The 20,608-nt window shown below is 58.0% G+C and overlaps 1 protein-coding gene across 1 annotated transcript in view; it reads right to left on the reverse strand.

Moving 5' to 3' along the window:
- The window catches only part of MTCL2 (microtubule crosslinking factor 2), a 71,972-nt gene extending 51,364 nt beyond the window's left edge, over window positions 1-20,608 (reverse strand). Inside the window, exon 1 of the mRNA XM_014847156.3 lies at window positions 16,789-20,608. Coding sequence (XP_014702642.3) covers window positions 16,789-18,186 — 1,398 coding nt within the window. The 5' untranslated portion in view covers window positions 18,187-20,608. The remainder of the gene's footprint in view (window positions 1-16,788) is intronic.

The raw sequence follows: 20,608 nt of genomic DNA on the forward strand, positions 1-20,608 counted from the left end.
GACTCTTTCCCAAACGGTTCCGACCTCGGGAGAGGAAGGCAGACCGGACAGGTGTCCGCTTCTCCCAACCAGCAGACACCGGCCCGTTCCCACCATTGACTGAAGGGTGTGATCCCCACTTGCCACCACAGCCTCTCCCCCGGGGGGGGGTTCAGTGGCACCCCGAAGTGGATGAGTCTGTCTGTACCAGCTGCAGAGGAACGGTCGCCTCACCAGGACCCCACCCCATTTCCACCCCAATGCACATAGACTCACAGCCCACCACCATGCCAAGTGGACAGAACTAAAAGTGGAAAAGGAGGAAGTGGGACAGTCAATGATCACATCAGTTAAAGAAATGAGGAAGTGAGGAGTCCACATGCCATTTCAGCTGGCGGATTAAGGAAGCATAAAGGAAACGGCACTCAGGAAGTGTAGGCCGGTCGCTAAATCTAAGCTAAACCAGCCTCCAGACAGGCCTGTGTTCAACTGCTCTCCACGCCATTTACTAGCATTTCACTTATTCTGTCTGCAGTCACACCGACAGGACCTGGTGAGGAGGAGGAGGTGGGGGTCTGAGTGGACTCAAAGCTTAGGATGAACCAAGAGGAAGTACAGGAGACATACAAGCTCATGGTGCTGGGCAACATCAACAAATGTATGACACTTAGATCATGGGAGGTGACATTCCTTAACACAGGATCACATCCAGAGCACTGGAGTCATTTTGAGGGACCACTTATTTTTTTTAACTTTTAAATAACTGATTTTTTCTATTTATAAAAGTAAATGGTAATCAGATAGGGGCCAGCCCCATGGCATGATGATTAAGTTTGGCATGCTCCGCCTTGGCAGCCCAGGGTTTGCAGGTTTTGTTCCTGGGTGCAGACCTACACTACTCATCAGCCATGCTGTGGCAGCGAGCCACATACAAAATAGAGGAAGACTGGCACAGATGTTAGCTCAGGGCAAATCTTCCTCAGCAAAACAAACAAACAAAAAAACAACCTAGTAAATGGTATACAGTTTTGAAAATACAGAAAACATAAATCACTCATAATTCCTCCACCTGGACCTGAATCACAGTGGCTCTCAAAATGTGGTCCCTGGACCAGCAGCATTAGCATCACTGGGGAACTTGTCAGAAGTTCTCATGCCATAACCCAGACCTACTGAATGAGAAACTCTGGGCATGGGGCTCCTCAAGTGACTCTAATGCAGGGTGCTTCCTTCCAGTCTTTTTCCCTAAAAGGGCAAGAGTCACGTGTCTCAGCACCACAAGTCCCCAGCCCAGGGCCTGACATGACGCAGAGCAGAGTCTCAATAAGCATCTATTGAATAACTGAGTGAATGAATGATCTTTCTCACAGGAGCAGCTGTCTCTGCAGGGCCTGCCCTTCCCCGCAGTCAACTTCCAAAAATGCAGGATGTTGTACTCCTGCCAGCTCCATCTCTCCATGGTAGCCAAGGGGGGCCCAGGCCCCTCAGGGGCTTGTCCCAGCTGCAGGCAGAATGCGGGGCGGCCCCTCCTGGCACGGCCCACGTGAGAGGGCGAGTCCACAAAGGCCGGCTTGTGGCCCACACGGCCGGGTCTGCTGGGCCGTGGGCGGCAGGGCTGGTGAATGCCGGTCTTAAAAGGGGCTGAGCTTTCCAGGCCTGAGGTGGGGGCAGGGAAAGGGGCTACTGGGACGTGAAGAAGGGCCCTAGGAGGGCAGGACCCTGTTTGCTCCGGAGGTTCTTAGACCTCACTGAGCCTCCGAATGTCCTGGCCCCCTACCCCAGAAAGCTCTCTAGGGACTGTCCGATCCAACTGACGGAGCTGGGGGACAGGGGCGGGGAGCTCAGCCTTCCCAGCTCCTTCAAAGACAGCTCAGTGGCCTTGCTGAGTCTCTCCTCCGTCCCAGATCCCCCAACCATGTGGAGGCGGGGAGGGAAGGGCCACTCTCCACTGGACTCAGCGGGCCTAGTAGCTACAGAGCAAGGTTGTTGGAGTCCCCCCAACATCAATGGGGAAACCCCAAACTTCATCCTCTTCTGCAGACAGGAAAAGGCCACGCTGCCCAGCAATGTCCCCCTCAGACTCTGGAGGCCCCCAATTCTCAACCCCACAGTCAAAAAGGCCAGCCTAAAGATGCTGGGGAAAGGTGCCCAGACCAGGCGCAGCCCACCAGCCCCTCCACACCCATCCCCTCTGACCAGTACTTCAAGTCGACCTCTCTCCCCCTTGAGGCTTACCCTGATTATTTAACTCAGCCTGAGAATGGGGAATGGAGGGGGGCAGGATGGGGGATGGGAACGGGGCACCCACACTGCTGCCAGGGTAGGCAGCCTTTCCCTTTAGAGAAAATGTTTATTTTGCTCTGATTACAGAGATAACACCTGTGTATTAGAGAAAACTTGGAAAAAAGCAGCTAGCTTTCTATCTCCTCCACTAGTTTCCATCGGCTTCTGCATTAGCCGCCCCGGTCTCCTCCCCACTCCTGTCTTGCCCCTGCCCTTGCATCCTCTGCCAGGTGCCCCTGCATCCCCATATCCAGATTTGCCACAACCAAGAAGTAACTGCCACCTATCTGGAGGCTCATTAATTACCAGGCCCAGCCAAGCACAGCAGGAGCACAATAGTTTGATAGTAAAGTACATACAGAAAATGTTCCCATTTTGCAGAGCAGGAGACTGAGGCTCAGAAGTTTTCTAGAGCTGCTCAAGCAAGGCAGTGGTGGAGCTCAAGTCCAAACAGGCCCTCTGACCCGAGGCCAGTGCATATTAATTGTGGGCCCTCCTCCCAGGTTTGCTCAGGCTATTCCCTCTGCTAGAATGGCCTCTGCTGGGCTAACTCCTAATCTTATCCTTTCAGAGCATTCTTTCCTCCCCAATCTGATTCAAACCCCACATGCTGAACTCCATTCGTCTCTTGTGCTAACAAGTATAGGGCGCATTTGCCTGTTTTCAACTCTATCTTCCCCAAGAGCTGGGAGGAGGGCAGGTAAGGGGTCTGACTCGTGTCTGGTCCCCGGCATCCCTCACAACAGGACGTGGTACAGAGCGGGCACCATCATTGTTTATGGCGGATGAATGAATGAAAGGATGAGTGTGGCTTCTGCCGTCCACAGCCCAGGGCGGGCAGGCCCTCCAGATCCCAGCCTCACACCAGCTGCAAAGAGTCAGGGAGAGCCTGAGCTGCTCCAGGGCTGGCTCAGACCCCCATGCCACGCCAGGAGCATCAGAGGGGTCTCTCTACGCCAGGAACCTCCTGCTCGCCCACCTACTCCCTGCCCACAAAGTGCATCTCGGGCCATCCCCCCACACCCCCTCAGTGACCCATGAGGTCAGCCTGCAGGAAGCAGCCTTTCAGAGGCAGACCCGCTCCCTGAAATGGCCTGGTTCCCAGGAGTCCTGGGGGAATTGGCCAGGAAGAGTCTCTTGGTCGATGCTGGGCTGGAGGGCCAAACATGAGCTCACACTCCTGCTAATAATAGCGAGACCTCGCACGGTGGCACGGGGCTTCACAGTTTACAGAGACATTCCATCTGAATCAACCCAGGGGTCCTCACAGAAACCCCATGGCCAGCGGGACAGGGATCACCACCGCTCTTCCAGAGACAAAGAACCGCAGAGAAGCACAGTGAAGACAGGCTGTGCCCGAGGTCACCCAGAGAGACCCCCAAGGGCACTCAGATTGCAGACTTCAGGCGCTTCCATCTGCACCAGAATTCAGGGAGTCCGTGAACTCAGATGGCAAGGGGAAAAAAAAAAGAATCACACCTTTATTTTCACTAACCTCTAATTAAAAATTAGCATTTCCTTCTATTCTGGACAAACCCCCGTTCTATTAGTATGACCTGTCACTTTGCCACCAAAAGAAACCACAGATATTTTCATGTCACATAGCAGTTGTTGCAGAAATGTCAAAATATTGTTTACACGCATCAGTACTTTGAAATTACAGTAAAGAGACCTGTCACCAGATCTTACGAGTTCGTAAACACACGTATTACTATACCATAATTTTGAAACATATTTTGAGAACTGTATTTTGATATATTTGGTTTCCTTTGGGTTTTATTTTAAACATTTAGAAAGATTCTGAGAATTATTCTCAGCCGAGAGCTTAAGAGGTCCCTGGCACAGAATAAGACGGAGCCTCGGTTCTCTCTGAAGCCATCTCATCTACCTAGTCCAGGCTGGGACCCCAGACCCTGGCTCTCACCATCAGGGCCGAAAGCTGGAGAAGCAGGGCGCTGTTCTCAAGCCACATTTTAAATGCTCCAGGAAAGAACGCTTTCTGCAGAGACCCTACACAAATGCAAGATGATGAATCTTTGCATGAGGAGGACTGAAGGGGGAAGCTTAGATTTGGGGCCCACTGGAACGCTTGCAACTGCCTCCAGATGCACGGCCCTGGTGGAATTGGTCCGCAGGCGTAGCGGGTGAGCCGGTCTCCCGACCCGCAGGGCTGGAGATGAAAGGGATGCAACACGAGGCCCCTCTGCAGAAACACAGCACGGGGCAATGGGTGGTCTGAAGCCCAGCAACAGCTCCCAGCTGGCCCTGAGGGGGCGGAGAGGGAACCAGGGGGACAGGAGGTTCCTGAAGGCCGGAGGAGGTCACCTCTTACCAGCCACCAAGGAAGAGACTGTTCCAGAGCAGAGATCTCCTGGCTGTCTCCCATCCAAGAGTCAGCCCCACGGGGGCTGGGGTGGGCCCTGAGACGCGCCTGTTCTGATACGGGCCCTGGACACCACCTTCTAGAAACCCTCGTATGCCAAGGCTGGGTCAGGAGCGGGAAGCCTTGTTCCCATGGGGACTCTGACTGCCTGGGCGTCCTTCTACTCTGTACCTGTCTCTCATTTCCTCACCTCTCCACCTCAAATGCCACCTCCACCAGGAAGCCTCCCTGGCTGCCCCAGGGCATAGCCTTTTGGTTTGAACAATCCCTGAGTACCTCTGGTGGGCCAGATTCATCACCAAATCATTGGATTTAATCCTCACGATGGCCAGTTTGCTCCCCACTAATTTGTTCTCCACTCGGTACATGGACTGATTTTTTTTTCTTTTTGCTTTTTTGAGGAAGATCAGCCCTGAGCTAACATCTGCTACCAATCGTCCTCTTTTTGCTGAGGAAGACGGGCCCTGAGCTAACATCCATGCCCATCTCCCTCTACTTTATATGTGGGACGCCTGCCACAGCATGGTGTGCCAAGCGGTGCCAAGTCTGCACGTAGGATCCGAACTGGCGAACGCTGGGCTGCCGAAGCGGAACGTGTGCACTTAACCACGGCGCCACTGGGGCGGCCCCCAGAGTGATGTTTTTTTAACCTCATTACTACCCCATTTAAAACCCTCCAATGATCACCAAAATCTGGAAACGACTCAAATGTCCCTCAACTGGTGATGGATAAAGGATGGTACGTCCATATAATGGAATACTACTCAGCAAGAAAAAGGAACTGCTGATTCCTGCAACACCATGGCTGAAGCTCAAATGCATGATGCTAACTGAAGGAAGTCAGGCTCAGCAGCCTGCATACTATTTGATTCCATTTATATGACATTCTGGAAAAGGTAAGACTACAGGGACAGAAAACATCAGTGGTTGTCAAGGGCTGGGGGAGGTGGGAGGAACTGATTACAAAGGGGCACAGGGGGCATTTTGGGTCACAAAGGAACTGTTCTGTATCTTGATTGTGCTAGTGGTTACCGAACTGTATGCATTTGTCAAAACTCATTTTACTGCATGTAAATTTTGTTGTTAGTGCCGTTGAGTCGATTCTGAGTCCTAGCCGCCCTGTGCACAGCAGAGTGGAGGCCCGCCTGGTCTTTTTGCACCATCCTCGCCTGCCAGTGCTATATCAGACAATGCTCTGCTGCTATTCATAGGGTTTTCATGGCCAATTTTTTTGGCAGTGTTTGGCCAAGTCCTTCTTCCTAGTCTGTTTTAGTCTGGAAGCGCCACTGAAACCTGTCCACCATGGGTGACCCTGCTGGTATTTGAGACACTGGTGGCACAGCATCAGCATCACAGCAACACGCAGCCACCACCATGGACAACCGACAGACCAGTGGTGTGGTTCCCTGACCAGGAACATACCCAGGCCGTGGTGGTGAGCGCTCCAAATCTTAACTGCTGGAGCATGAGGGCTGGCCACATGCAAATTACCTGACCTAAAAACAAAACAAAAAGGCTGCCTCCTGCCCACCTCCCCGTCTTTACCTCTCCCACTCCTCCTCCCGGAGGCTACACTCCAGCCACTCAGGTCTCCTCTCAGCAGCCTCAAGACACCTCGCCTGTCCCACCTCCAAGCCTCTGCCCCTGCTGTTCCCTCTGCCTGATTTCCCTGCCCTGCATCTGCACACTAGTGGCTCCCCCTCCTGCTTGAAGCCCCCACTTAAATGCCACCTCCTCACAGAAGCCTTCCAGACCCCTCTAGGCCCATTGTGTGCATCTCAAATCTGTGTTTCTTTCATGGAATGTTATCACAGGCCTATTTGTGATACTAATTATCTTACTCTTCGGTCTGCTTGCACGTGGAATGTCGGTCTCCACCACTAGGATGTGAGCTTCAGGAGGGCCGAGCCCACCGCGCTATCTGGCACACAAAGGAACCGCTCAGCAAACAGCTGCCGAATGAGTAAAGCGGTCCTAAGAGGAGAAGACTACCAGCCCGTCCCACTCTCCTACAGAAAACCACTTCCGGTCAGCGCTGCTGTGTCTACATTTAATTCTTGGATTCTGTGAAGCTAATGCCCATGGAGGCTTCGCATCCCAGAGGAGGGCCTCAAATCCAATATGACCAACTCCCAGGGTGCATCCCTGCCAGATTCCAAACCTCACCCCAATACACCACCTCCTCCCCAGGTTCTAGGGACCAGACTGGCTGACGGGCTGACAGACCCAGGAAGAAGGGCAGAGCTGAGCTGAGGGACCCAGAACTTTCACTCTGCGGGGCAGCAACCGCTCCACGGAGGAGCAGGAGCCTCTTCCTGGTCCGCCTTCCCCCACACCGCCCAGGCCACCACAGCCCCACCCTCGGGCCAAGGCCCAGGCTGCCTGCCCATCTGCCACCCTGGCTCTGGCCCGGGCCACTCATCCCAGCCCGGAAGGGCTGACCTGCAGGGTGGGCCAGCAGTGGCCACAGAGGCAGCATGCCAGGCCCCTCGAGAGGCCAGGGCAGCCATCTGCTGTCCCTTCTGCCTGTCCCCCAGGGTCTGTCAAGGCTCCAGATGAGATCATTGCATGTGGACCCCAAGGAGGGCAGAAGGCTCCGTAAAGCTCCACTTCCCTCCCCTGTCAAGAGCAAAGACTCTGGGAATATCAGCAGGGGGAGGGGAACCCAAAGACACCATCCCTTCACAGACAGGGTCACTGAGGCCTAGAGAGGAACTGGGGACAATCCCATCGTCCCCAGAGGGTCCAGAGTCAAGCAGGGAGGGATTCTGGGCTCCCGTCTCCCAGCCCAGAGCTGAATCCAGTTTAGCCTCCTTGGGTAGAAGCTGGGCTCTAGTTTTAGGGGAGTTGAGGTCAAAGGTCCTGGAGAAGGAAGGACAGGATGCCCAGCCAGCCATCGACGTGCCACACAGAGCCCCTGCTCCAGCTGGCATGGAGACTGCCTGCTCCTGGTGACCCACAGGGTCACATGGGAAGACAAGGATCCTGGACTTACCTCTCCAACACCAATAAATAATAACAGGCAAGCTGTTCCCTGAGTGTCCCCCTGTGCCAGGCACATGTCAGGCAGCACATGTCATCTCATTGTATCCCCAGCAGTCCCCAACTGACTGGTGAGAAACTGGACAGAAAGGTCAACTATGTCGCCCAGGTCACATGCTACGTGGCACAGCCAGGATGTGAGTCCAGTTTGAGCTCTCATAAACTAGACAGTCTCTATAATGGGACAATAGTGACAATAATAACAGCTAATATTTACCAGGGCTTACTGTGTGTCAGCCACTAAGCTGAGCTTGGAAGGAATGTCCATTATCTCATGCTTAACGACAGTCCTTTTGAGGAGCGTGCTATTATTTTATACCCATTTTACAGATAAGCAAACGGAGGCTCAGGAAGATGAAGGCTCCACAGCCAATCAGGAGTGAGCCTCCCAGACCTGGCACGGCTCTGTGCAGGAGACCACAGACACTCCCTCTGGTGGGAGCAGTGCCTGCCTGTGTGTGCTGGGAGTGAGGAGATGCCCAGAGAACACTGCCCCCAGGCCAGGCCTAGCTTGACCCTGCCCCATTCCGGGCCTCACCCCACAGAGCCGGGAGACAGCCGCAGCTCCTGCTGCCTATGAGGGGGGCGCTCACAGCAGGGGCGCCTGCCGGTGTCCCTCTCATCTTTTCCATGTGGACAGGAAGGAAGGCAGCATTTGGATCTGGATGTTTAAAACATCCCCAGGACGGCCACTGGGCAGCAGCCAAATCTCTGACCAGGGAGATGACAGGGCTGAGCAGTCTCCGGGGAGGCAAAGTGAGGCTGGAGTCAGGGAGTGGCTTGGCCACATGGCCTGAAGCTCCAGCACACTCCACACCCTGGCATTTCACATCTCTGAGCCTTTGCTGGTGCCATTCCCCCTGCCTGGCATCCTGGAAAGAGCACCACGAGACCCCAGCCCTTCTGCCTCTTGCCACTTACACGCTGTGTGACCTTTGGTGGGCCCCTTAACCTCTCTGAGCCTCAGTTTACACCTGTGTAAAAGGAAGGGGCTAAATCTCACCCAGTAAGGTCCCTGCCCCCCTGGAGAACACGTGGGGGAAGGGGCTGATGTGAAACCTGTAATCACCCAATTAATAATCCAGTTACTCTTGAGGTAAATGCCCCAAAGGATACTCCAGGAAGCCTCTCTTTGTGGCACAGGCAATGGGAGATGATTCACGTTGGTCTTAGAATGAGGGACCCCAAAGGCAGCCCTCCATCAGCAAAGGAGCACCCCCAGGTTACAGAGTCTGCAGCTCTGGCCTCAGCCACTCAGGGAGGACTGACACCGTGCGGGAAGGAAAAGGGGACCAGCAGGGAGAGGTGTACTTGGGGACACCCACAGGCAATGCATCCCCAAGCCCGCCCCCCAGGTCCTTACCCCATGCCAAGACCAACACCCAGAGCCAGGCACAACCCTGCCTTCGCGGGCAGTCAGACCCATGCCTGCCGATAACGCGAGCTGAGGGCGCATAGCTGGTGAGCTCTTACTGTGAGCCAGGCCCAGGCTAATCCTCACCTACACACTTTCTCTCATTTAACCTTCACAGCAACCTGGCAGGGCGAGCACCATCCATCCACAGCCCCATTTTACAGAGGAGACTGAGGCTCGTAAAGGGGAAGCTCCTGAGGAAAAGTCCGAGCCAGGATTCAAGCCCGGGCTGGCCTGGCTCGAGAACACAGTGCTCTTAACCACCTCGGACCCAGAGAAGGGAAGGGCTGGCCTGTGGCTCCCACCTCCTCGGACTCCCCAGCGTCCCTCAGGGAGGCCGGTGCTGTCCACTGAGAATGTGGACGTGGTGCTGACCCTCCAGTGACTGCCGGGGCAGCCTGGCCCAGAACGCCGCAGAGCCTCTGGCTCTTCCTCCACCTCAGCTCCAAGTTCCTTCTGGCAGCAGAGGGCAGAGAACATGACTGCGGATGAGGTCACGCCTACAGGGCACGGGGGAATGACCTTGGTAATAACCTTGGCTGCTGGTCAGGCCCCACCTGGAACTCAGCCGAGCCCCTCCCCTGGGGATGTCCTTCCATCCCGGAGGCTACACGGGATGTGGGGCTCCCTCCCTTCCTCTGAGCCCAGGCTGGTGCGGGATGTGCCACAGACCTGAATGCCAATCCTCCCAAGTGGCCTGCAAGAAAGGGATTAAATTCCCATTTTCCAGACAGGAAATCTGAGGCTTGATGAGGGGACTTGCACATAGAGATCATGCACAGGGAGGAGGTAACAAAGCTAGATTTGGCCCCAGACCTGTCCCCAAAGGAGGAATTGGCCATGAGATCACACAGCCTTCCTCCCCTCCCGCCCTGGGCCCCTGGGACAGGCCAGGCCTGGTGCCCGGTGCTGTAGACACATGGTAAGGGACCAGCTGCTAGCCTTCTATAAGTCCATATGGTTCCTTCCCAGCAAGGTGTTCACAGGCCTCAGCTCAGCTCAGCATTCAATGCCCTTCTCAAGCAGGACCAACTCCCCTTCCCAGCCTCTCCCTCATTCAATCACGCAACAAATATTTATTGAGTCCCTGTGAAGTGCCAGGCACTGTTCAGCAGCTAGGCACACAGGCAGCCTCTCAATGCTAACTCCTCATCTCTAATGGCTCCTCCTCTGAGTGCCCACAGCTCCTCCAGCCTCCTCTACCCTGGCTCCCTTCTGTTTCCCAGGGAGAACCAGGCACCCTTTAGGGATGGGAGTGGCATGGCCCGTCACAGCCCCCAGCAAAGAGAGAAGGGGAGGAGGGGGAGATGAGGGCAAGCAGGAAATTCCTAGGAGATTAGAAGGGAGTTGCCCCCGGGCAGTGTTTCTCCGGTGCGCAGGCCTGACAACTGCTCCATTGCACTCAGCCCACTGGGCCCAGGCCCCAGTGCTGGCATCAGGGGCCTTTAGTGCAGACCCAGGAGGTTACAAACTCAAGCTCAGGCCACACTCCTCCCTGCTCCCAGCAGCCCTGTGGAAGGAAGCCTTGTGGAGGGGCTGAAAGCACCAGTTGTACTCATCAGCTCCAGGGAGCCACGGGCCAGGATTTCCTGTGTTTCTGTGGGGGTGAAATGTCACACAGTCTCTGTGTGTCTGTGTCTGGGTAGCCTGGTGTGTGAGCCTCTGGGCCCCATTAGCACATGCTACAGGCCTGACATCTGAGTGCTCTGTGCTCGTGTCCCTGCTCACATGTGTGTGAGTGTCTCCTGGGTGTGTGTCTGTGCCCGGTAGGTGTGCAAGGGCCTCTGGTGCTGGCTTTGTGGAAGAGGCAGTGGGGGCATCTGGGTGACACGCTTGTCTCTGTGCCTGCCTGGCAGGGGCGCATCTGTGGATTTCCGTGGATGCTGGCGCCTGTGTGTAATGAGTCTGCGTGGGTTTGTGCGGGCGCCTGCATGTGTATGTGTACTTCCCATATGTCTGAGGGCATCTCCAGGCTGCACGTCCATCTCTGGGACACAGCCAAGAGTGTCTGGGGGTATAAGATGTGTGTGAGGCTATGTTTCTGAGCCAGGGGTCTCCAAGATGGTGTGAGTCTCTGTTGTGTCTGTTTGGTAACGTGTGGGTGTGATGACACAGGAGGTTGTGTGTCTGCATGGGTTTGTGTACTTCTCTGAGCGTGTATCCTCTCAAATATGTCAGAAGTTGTGCTTCTGGAAGCATACCACACAAGCTGGATGTGGTGTCTGCATGTGTATGTAAGATGTGTGTGAGTGGTTGTGGATCTCTGAGCACGAGCTGTGAATACATGTGTGTGGGTTTGAGTGTGCAAGAGAGAGTGTGCCCAGGGACACAGGCCCAGCCCCTCTGCGAGGAATGCTGGGAGCCCTGGGAGCTCCGTGGTCCCCCCAGGCCTCAGCAGCCGCTGCCTCACATTTTCCATTTTCCATCTCACTGGAGGTGCACGCCTCCCCCCGTGTCACACAGACCGCTGAGGATTCTTAAAGACCCAGGACTCAGGGCAGCTTCTTCCAGGCCAGCTCTCAGCCACCACGAGGAAGGTTGGGGCTCAGAGCAAGGACCAGCCAGGAGCTTTGCTAATCAGGATGACCACCCCCTCCCCAACCCAGTGACAGATAGACTGGAGCCCCCCTGGCCCTCCCCGCTCCTGGGAGCTGAGAACTTCACAATTTGCCGGCCACTGGGCCAGACATCAGACACAGGGCCTGGCACCCAGGGCGCACTCAGAAAATAAGTGTTTAACAAATGAATAAACTCTTGGAGAGGCAGGTAAGGGACAAGCGCTGACTGGGACAGTGCTAACATTTACCATGCACTTGATCTGCGTCATCACACTGCGAAGGGTCCCCCTGACTCTGCTCGTGCTCATCCCCCATTTTACAGAAGAAGAAACAGAGGCTCAGAAAGGCTGAGTATCTCACCCGGCATCACACAGCCTATAACAGGTGAGAACCCTGCTCTGTGAAACTCGGAGGCACAGGCTGCCTCCTGCACAGCAGAGGGTGGAAGAGACGGAGGCAGGGGGCTCCTTAGGGTTGTCTAGTGGGGTTCCCAAGTGTCTCAGCTGTGCAGTCTTGAATGTGTTACATAGCCTCTCAGTTTCTTCATCTGTCAAATGGGTCTGATATCAGAACCCTCCACACAGGTCTGCTGGGAGCAGTAAAGGGCTTATTTAACCCAGGACGCAATCAATAGTTGAGAGCATTCATGAGACAAGAACCATAGATGTCCAGGGGACAGTGGTCTGGGGGTCCCAGGCCAGCTCTAATATCCCAGCACTCTGGGGTCCAACCTAACCATTATCTAACCCTTAAGGCTGGATCCAAAGCCCCATTACTTCCTCCAGGATCTCAGACGCTCCAGTCCCAATCGCACTGTGCCTTGGTGCAAGGAACACACACAAACACACACACACACACACACACACACACACACACACGTCTCCCAGCCCTGCCTGCAGCTCCAGGCCCCCAGCTACAGCATATGTTATTCTCCACTTGCTCCCAACAAGTCTTAGCCTAGAGCCGGGCACACAACAGGATTCCGGAATCTCAGCAACCTGTGTCCCAAACTAGACACACTATGAGCAGCCAGCAGCTCACGGCTCCGGTCACACTGTGCAAAGAACAGGACCCAGGGTGAGCACAACCAGGTTTGGAGTCCTGGCTGTGTGACCCGGAGCCTCCATTTACCCAACTGTACAATGGGAATGGGGGGGTGGATCAGATGTGCCTCCGGGCCCTTTTGGACCCCTAGACTGGCTGCACTTCAAACCCTCACATCTAGAACCTCCCAGCCAGTGGGGAGGCCTTGCCTCATGGAGCCCACACAGTACGGAACATGGTCACACCCTCTTGTCCTCTCCGGAGCAGCTCCTGATTTATTAGCATCCTAAAGTTAAGGGGATCCACCCTCCTGGCTTCTCCCAGCTCCTCCAAGAATGAAGACATAGACATCCTGTCTGCTCATTGGCTAACAATTCCTCAAGAGATGCAGGATTTCACTGCTTGCAAAATGTTTTCTTGTCTATTCCTACCTCCTTGATTCCTGAAAACAATCCTATGAAGTTGTCCAGGCAAGTTCCATCATCTTCATTATATAGATAGAAAACAAGGCAGTCGCTCTGAGAGGCCAAGTGACTTGCCCATGGCCACACAGTAAATGGCAGGGTCAGGTCTCAAAGGCAGGTCTTTGGGCTCCAGCTCTCAGATTCATCCATCCACACCCAGTGGGCTGCCAGCGTGTCCTCACCACATGGTACACTGGCGACAGTTAGTGGTGATGGGGAGCTGGAAGACCTCAGACCACCAGGGGCTTGAACGCCAAACACGGTCAATGTGTGTGCTCTGCAGCTAAAAGTGCACCTTAGAATCCTGGAACCTCAAACATTAATAACCTTCAGACTTCCTTGGCTGGAACGGACCCTGAGGTCAGGCAGCTCTGCCGTAGCTACCACACAAATCTCCCCGTGAATCATCCTCAAGTAATCACCACTGCCAACATTTTGTACTGTTTACAAGCTGCTTTCCACCAACCCTATGTCTTTATCCAAACATGCAAGGCCATTAAGCCTCTCTTTGAATAACTCAAGCGACAGCGAGCTCACTCCCTTCTCTGTAGCAGCTCCTTCCACCGTCTCACTGGGAGACAGCCACCCTGGTTACACTTGCCGCTCCCGGGCCCCAGAGCGGCCTCATGCAACAGGAGATCTGCCATCACCCAAGAGGCCTTCCCAGTTGACAGTTCCCAGGGCCCCCCACCAGCTGGCAGGTGAACCCAGAGAAGGCCCCATCGGACTCGGTGGGACTCAACCCCGGGCGGCATGAGGCCTGCAGGGGACCCGCTGGGGATCTGGAGTCCTTCCCCTGGTAACTCAGTTTCTGCATCTGAGAAGCAAAGTGGCCCAGAGGGGCAGGACGCTCTCACTCCAAGCCCTGGCTGCCTGCAGAGCCGGCTCAGGACCTGCAGCAAGTCTCTTCCCTGCGGCCACCGTTTACCCATCTGCAGAGTGGACCAAAGACACCTCCCTCCCAGAGAAGCCCCCTCATTGAGGGGCCACGTCCGCGGCCTCTAGGTCTCCAGTCCCTCTGTGAGGTGCAGGTGGGTGAAACAAGGCTCTAGGGAGGTTCGTAGACCGACGCGAGTGTACACAGCAAGGACCGCACAGGCCGGCCCGGCTCGCCTCTCCCGCCCCGCCTCCCTCTGCTCTCCAGCCTCGGTGCTGTTCCTTGAAATCAAATTTTCCTACTTCCCTGAGCCTGGAATGTTCCTGTTCCATCTCCTTATGCAGTTGGCTCCATCTCGTCCCTCAGCCCTTGGCCTCCTCAAGCACCCCAGCGCCACCTCCATGTGTTCCTGGCGCGCCGTGTGCTTCTCCACCCTCGTCACGATGCACGTGGTGATGTCTCGCACGGCTATTGTTGAATCCCAGAGTCCCCCACTACGCTCAAAACGCCGTGAAAACAGACACTTCATCCTTGTCCGCGGGGGCAGCCCCAGATCTGTGCTAGGCACTAAACAAATAGTTGGTGAATGAATGAATGAGGGGCCAGGAGGAAGAGCCAGGCCTGCTTCCAGGGGGGAGGAGGAGCTACTCTGCCCCCATGGCATCCACGGAGAACACAGAACAGGTCACGTGCCGCTTGAGAACAGCGGTGATCACAACTGCCCTCATCTGAGGCTCACAACACGCCAGGCGCTCTGGTGGTGTCTCCACACACTATCTCAACCCTTAAGGTTGGAAGATGTAGGGTTGCCTTTTTACAGTGAGGAAACTAAGGTCCAGAGACATTAAGTAACTTGCCCAAATCACACAGCCTGGAAGCTATAGACCCGAGATCCAGCAGTGGCCTGAGGTCTGCGCATGAAGCCTGAAACACTGAGTGGACACTGAGGCCCAGCCCTGGCCCGGGCAGTAGGACGTCCCCAGCCAGGCCCTGGCCCCTGTGAGACCCTGGGTTCGAGCGCCAGACTTCTAGGACTATTTTCCATCTTGACAGTCATGAGTGGCTCAGACAGACTCCAGAGCTCTGCCTGCTGACTTCCCAGGAGGACAGGCGCCCACAGGGGTGGGAGCACGAGCAGACCCTGAAGAACCTCCCCTCCACTTGCCAGGGTGAACCAGAGGGCCAGGAGGTGGAGGCGAGGACTCGGGGGCTGGGCTGCGAGAGGCTCAGGCACAGACAACGGAAGCAGCTCCAAGCCCAAGAGGGCAAGGCAGGCCTCTTTCTGGGGCCTCCCTCCCCTTCCCCACCCTCCACTCGGCCTCTCCCCACCACTGGCTTCTGAAGACTAGGAGCTGACTGAACCCCCGACTCTCAACACTGAACAGGGCCTTCGGGAAGACTTACCCTCCCATTTAACAGATAAGGAAACTGAGACCTGGCTTGGGGAAAGGTTAGAGGCTGAAGGGGTGGATTATCTTGATTGGGACAGAGACTGTCCTTGTAGTCCACAAGCATATACTGAAGACGTGCTGGATAGCAGATTCTGGGGGAAATACAGTTGAGCAAGACCCCAAAACTCTAATGAGAGAGAAACCTATTTGGCCAGAAGAGCCACAACGCAAAGCTGAGTGTTGCCGGGCAGACATAAATCAGCAGAGTGGTGTTCATTTGGTGGCTCTCGGCCAGGGGGACTCTGGGTGTTGTGCCAGGCCATCAACTGACAAGAGGAGGTAACATTTCAGCCTCTTCCAAAACTACACCCAGCCAGCGGCAGTAGAGCCCATGAAGCTTCCAGTCTCCCGGGTCAAGGTCGACACACAAGGGCTGGGCTGTCCCTAAGGCCGCCACGCGCCAGGGAGTGGGCAGACGGAGCCTGCACCCAGTGGGTGCCCACATCCACTGAAAGGGTGACGACAAAGCTTGCTCTCCAAGAAGCTCTCAGGTCCCCACATGCCCAGAGGGAATGCCCCTTTCGGAAGAGCAGCTCCCCTCCTCTCACTGGGAAGGTGGGAAGGCCATGGGCACTGGCCATGAGGGGCCAATGGGGCTGCTGTGGGTACAGGGCCTGTCCCAGAGAGGGCAGAAGACAACATCCTGGGATTTAGGAAGCTGCCTCTGAACCGGTTCTCCCACGACCTCATCCTTCCAGGCTGTGGGACCGTTAGACTGGGCGGAAGTCGGACTCTGGCCAAGGGGATGTTCCCAGATGTCATGCTTTCAAACGGACCCGCCCTGAAAGGTAGGCGGGGACAGGCCTGTGCTGGGGAAAGCCCTGGGTAAAGCCTCAGGATGGTGTTCTGGCCTCTTCTTGGCAGGGGAGGGCCACAGGTGCCCCGGCAGGAGTGCACACAGTGCCCATTCCAGAAAGAAGAGCCACCAAAGGGCTGGCCTCTGACCTGGGGTGGGGGTTCCAAGCAGCTGAACGCAGAGGTCCAGCCCCCACCGCCACCCCAAGTGATGCATCTAGGCACCCTCCAGGGCAGTTTTCTCAAGACCCCCCTCCCCGGATAACAGCCCTTGGCCAGTCTCCTCACCCAGGTTCCTCCCCAGGAAAGGGTTTCCCAAATAAAACGGGAGGAGGAATGTGAGGGGACCCTAAATCGACCTAAGGGTGGTCCCCAAGGGTTCAGGCCCCCTCTTCCAGCTCGTTCAGTGGGACAGCGGGCCGGCTGGGGCCTCAGGCCCGTGCAGTTGTGACAACCAGCGCCTCCCGCGGCCCCCCTCTCGGCCCTCAGCGCGCCCACCTTGAGATAGTCGTTCTCCGAGCGCAGCTCCTCCAGCTCTCGCACGAAGCCGCCGGGCCCGCAGTCCAGCATCTCCTCGGTGAGGTCGGAGAAGGCGAGCGAGGTGCTGAGTGGCAGGCGGCTGCTGCCCACCGACGACGCGGCCACCGACGGCTCATCGGGGGAGGCGGGCGGCCGCGGAGGCTGCTGTGCAGGCGGCGCGGGCTGGGGCGGCTGCCCGGGGCGGGCCCCCGCCGGGCCCCCGGCCGCCGACTCGGCGTCGCTGCTCAGCGCCAGCTCCAGGCCCAGCAGGCGCGCCTCCTCCGACGCGCAGTCCGACACCTCCGAGCTGCTGTCAGTGAGGCTGGGCGGCGGTGGCGGCGGGCGCGGCCCGGCACCCGGGCGCGGGCGGCCCTTGGCGCGGACCCCGGTGCGGACCCCCGCCACCCGCGTCCCTGCGCCCCGCGCCCCGGGCGCCACCGCGCGCCCCTTCTTGTCGGGCCGCGCGGAGGACGCGGCGCTGCAGGCGGCTGCGGCACCCGGGCCTGGGCCGCGGCGGCCCTTGGCCAGCGACCAGCCGGCCACGTCCTTGGGCCGGGCCGGCGACGGCGCGCGGTGGCTCTTCTTCCTCTCCGGGACGGGCGCGGGCGGGGGGCCGCAGCCCCGAGCCGGGGGCTCCCCCGCCGGCGCCTCCATCTCGGCCTCCCTCGGCCTCAGAGAGCGGCGCGCATGGCCCGGGCCCGCCCGGCCTCCGCGCCCCTGGAGAGGCTCCCGGCGCCGCTCGGGCCGCTCGGGCCGCAGCTCCTCTCGGCCCCCCTCAGCCCCGGGGCTGCGCTCCGGCCCCGACCCCCGCCGCACGGTCTCTCCGCTGCTCTGAGCTCGGAGAGCGCGGCCTGATCGCCTCCAGGCGCCTCGGCTCCGGCTCCGGCTCCGCCCGGCGCCCGCCCCCTCGGCCTCGCCGCGCCCCCGGAGCGCGCCCGGGCCTCCGCTGCCTGCGCGCCGATCGCTCCCTCGGGCTCCGAGTCCGGCTGCGGCCCGGGCCCCGGCTCCGCCCGGCGCGGCCCGCCCCCCGCGCAGCCCCGCCAGCTCCCCGCCCCGCCGCTTCGGCTCGGGGGCGCGCGGCTCCGCGAACAAAAGGCGGACGCGGCGGGAGCGGTAGGGAGGGACGCAGGCAGCGAGCGAGGGAGGGATCTGCGAGGCAACAGCGACCCCCTCGAGGGTCAGGCGGGCCGGGGCGGCCGCGGCCCGGGCTCCCTCCTCCCCCGCTCCGCCGCCGCCCCCTCCCCTGCGGGTCTGGGCAACGCACCCGGCGGAGGCGCCCCTGCGCCCAGCGTGCGGGCAGGGGCCGCGCGAGCGGCGAGAGCGGGGACTCGCAGGCGGAGGCCGGGCGGACCCCAGAGCGCAGGAGCCAGCATCCATATACACTCCCGGTCCCTCGCCCCTCGCGGCTGTGCGGAGCGTGCGCGAACTCCGCCCCTCTTAACCTAGCAAAGCAAGACCCATTATCCCATTGTGCAGATGCGCAAACTGAAGCCGGGGCAGGGCGCGCGATAAGCCCAAGGTCAGTGGCAGAGCCAGGACGGAGCCCAAACCTCACTCCTGCGGGGCGCGCTCCGCCTCTCCTGCCTCGGCTTCCCTCTGACCGGCGTAGGGACCGTGGCGCCCGGGATGAGCGCCCGGCTCTGCACCCTGACCGGCGGCGGTCGCAGGCGGGCTCCCTCCTCGCCGTCCCGCGTTTGAGGCTCTGCAGGCTAAAATGGAGAAGACCTATTACGAGGTGTCAGACCAACGATGCTGTGGGAATAGGCTCTGGCCCCGGTGGGCTGGTTGCCCCGATCCCCGCATGTCCCCCACCAAGAGCAACTCCGGCCGACCCCTGAGCCCCGGCTCTGGTGGGCGTCTGTCTTTTCTTCCAGGGCTGTCTCCACGGCTCCTGGCCGGGTTGTTGATTTTCCCATGTGTCTGTCACACCTGCCCCGCCCCCGTCCCCTCCCCCGCTCCGCGCTGCTACTCCCCATCGCCGAGCCACTGCGGGGCAGCCCCAGAGTCAGCCCTTTGGCTGCTGCGCAGGTGGGCGCTCACCGTTAGGGTGGCACTCCCTTGCTGGGGCGGGGGGTGGGGGGTGGGGTAGGGGGTGGGCAGGGCTGTGTTTACCCCTCTGCAGTTTCTTCTTCCCGTCTTCCTCCCTTCCCGCCTTTTCCTCCTCCGTTCCCCCTTTTCCTACTCCTTTTCCTCCTCCTCCTCTCCCAATCCTGTTCCTTCACCTCCTCCTGCCCTTGACACGCGGCTGGTACCAGGTCCACTTCTCTGTTCCTGTCCCACCTCCCCCGCAGCAGTGAATGCACCCCTGCGGTGTGCCCTCTCACCTCTCATCCTGATCTAGGTGTGTCCAGGTGTGTGAGTGCCCCCTCCACCCTCAGATCCTTCCTCCAGGTGCCCCCAGGAGCCAGGTAAAGAGCAGGGCCGCGCAGCAGGTTCTCCACAAACACTTCTTCAGGGGCGTTCCCACCCCCTGGGCAAGGCACCAGTTCCCCTGCCCCCATGCACTGTCCGCTCTCCCAGTCCATAGGCACCAGGTAGGACACTAAGGGACACAGCAGTGGACTCATCAGTGGTGCGTTCCTGATCTCATGGAGCACACAGCACAGGAGGAGATGGGCCACAAAAGATTCATCACAAGCAAGGTGGCATGGTGTGGCACAGGGGGCCAAGGCCAGCCCTCCCACCTCCTGGGCCTCCAAGTCCCCACCTGGTCTGGTCTGTTGTAGCAGATGGCAGGGACCTTCAGCTCTGATGTCTCTGTTTCTTGTAGGCTGTTCTGCTCTGGCACAGAGAGCTGCTGTGTAGCTCTTGGAAATTATTTACCCTCTCTGTGCTTCATTTTCTCCCCCTATGCAGAACGAGGGCTTGGAGATGTCGGAGGGTGTGACACCAGGCAGGGGACATGCTAGACCAGGCTGGCTCATCCACTCCTGACACACCCCTGGCCACGCCCGTGGTCCTGAGATTAGAGTGGCCTGGATCTCCCCACTTGGACCTGGGCCTGAGTCCTGGCTTTCCCACATATCCTGTCTGGGCCCCCACACTCACGGCTGAACAGGGGGCTGAGGGCCCTTCCTGCTCTGAGGGTCTTTGGATTTGGGGAGCCAGGAATCTACATTGCAGCCCCAGCAGAGCCTGGTGGGGAGGGGCCTGGGGGTTGGGTGGGGCCAAGGTAGGGGCTCTGGACTCAGGCTCCATTCAGACCAGGGAAACTGCACGCAGGCAGGGAGCCCATCTGCTGCGTCGTGACCCATGGGCACTCATTCATGCCAGGCTCTGTGCCCAACACTTCCGTAGAGGGTCTCAGAAAGGTTAGGAACTTCTGTGGCTGATTGTATTTTCCAAAAATAGGCACGGCCATATAGAGCCCATCCCAATTACTCTTTTTACAATGTGGCATTGACACTCTTCCAACTGAGTGACGGGGTCCATGTTCCCTCCCCTTGAACCTGAACAGACCTTTGTGACAGCTCAACCAACAGAGACGGGCAGAAGTGACATTGTGACTTCCAAGGCTAGGTCATAAAAGGCAATATGGCTCTGTCAGGCTCAGTCTCTCTCTCTCTCCATCCACTCACCGCGGGAGCCCAGCCACCATGTTGGGAGGAGGCCACGCCTCATGGACGCCGCATGCAGGTGTTCCAACCAGCAGCTCCTGCTCCCAGCCCCACCACCCAGCAGACATGTGAGGGAGCGAACCTTCAGATGACTCAGCCCCAGCCCTGGGGCTGCCCTGGCTGATGCCAAGTGGAACAGAAATGAGCTGTCCCAAACTGCAAAATAAATATTGTTGTTTTAA

The sequence above is a fragment of the Equus asinus genome, chromosome 15 (genome assembly GCF_041296235.1).
Source record: "Equus asinus isolate D_3611 breed Donkey chromosome 15, EquAss-T2T_v2, whole genome shotgun sequence".
Lineage (NCBI taxonomy): Eukaryota > Metazoa > Chordata > Mammalia > Perissodactyla > Equidae > Equus > Equus asinus.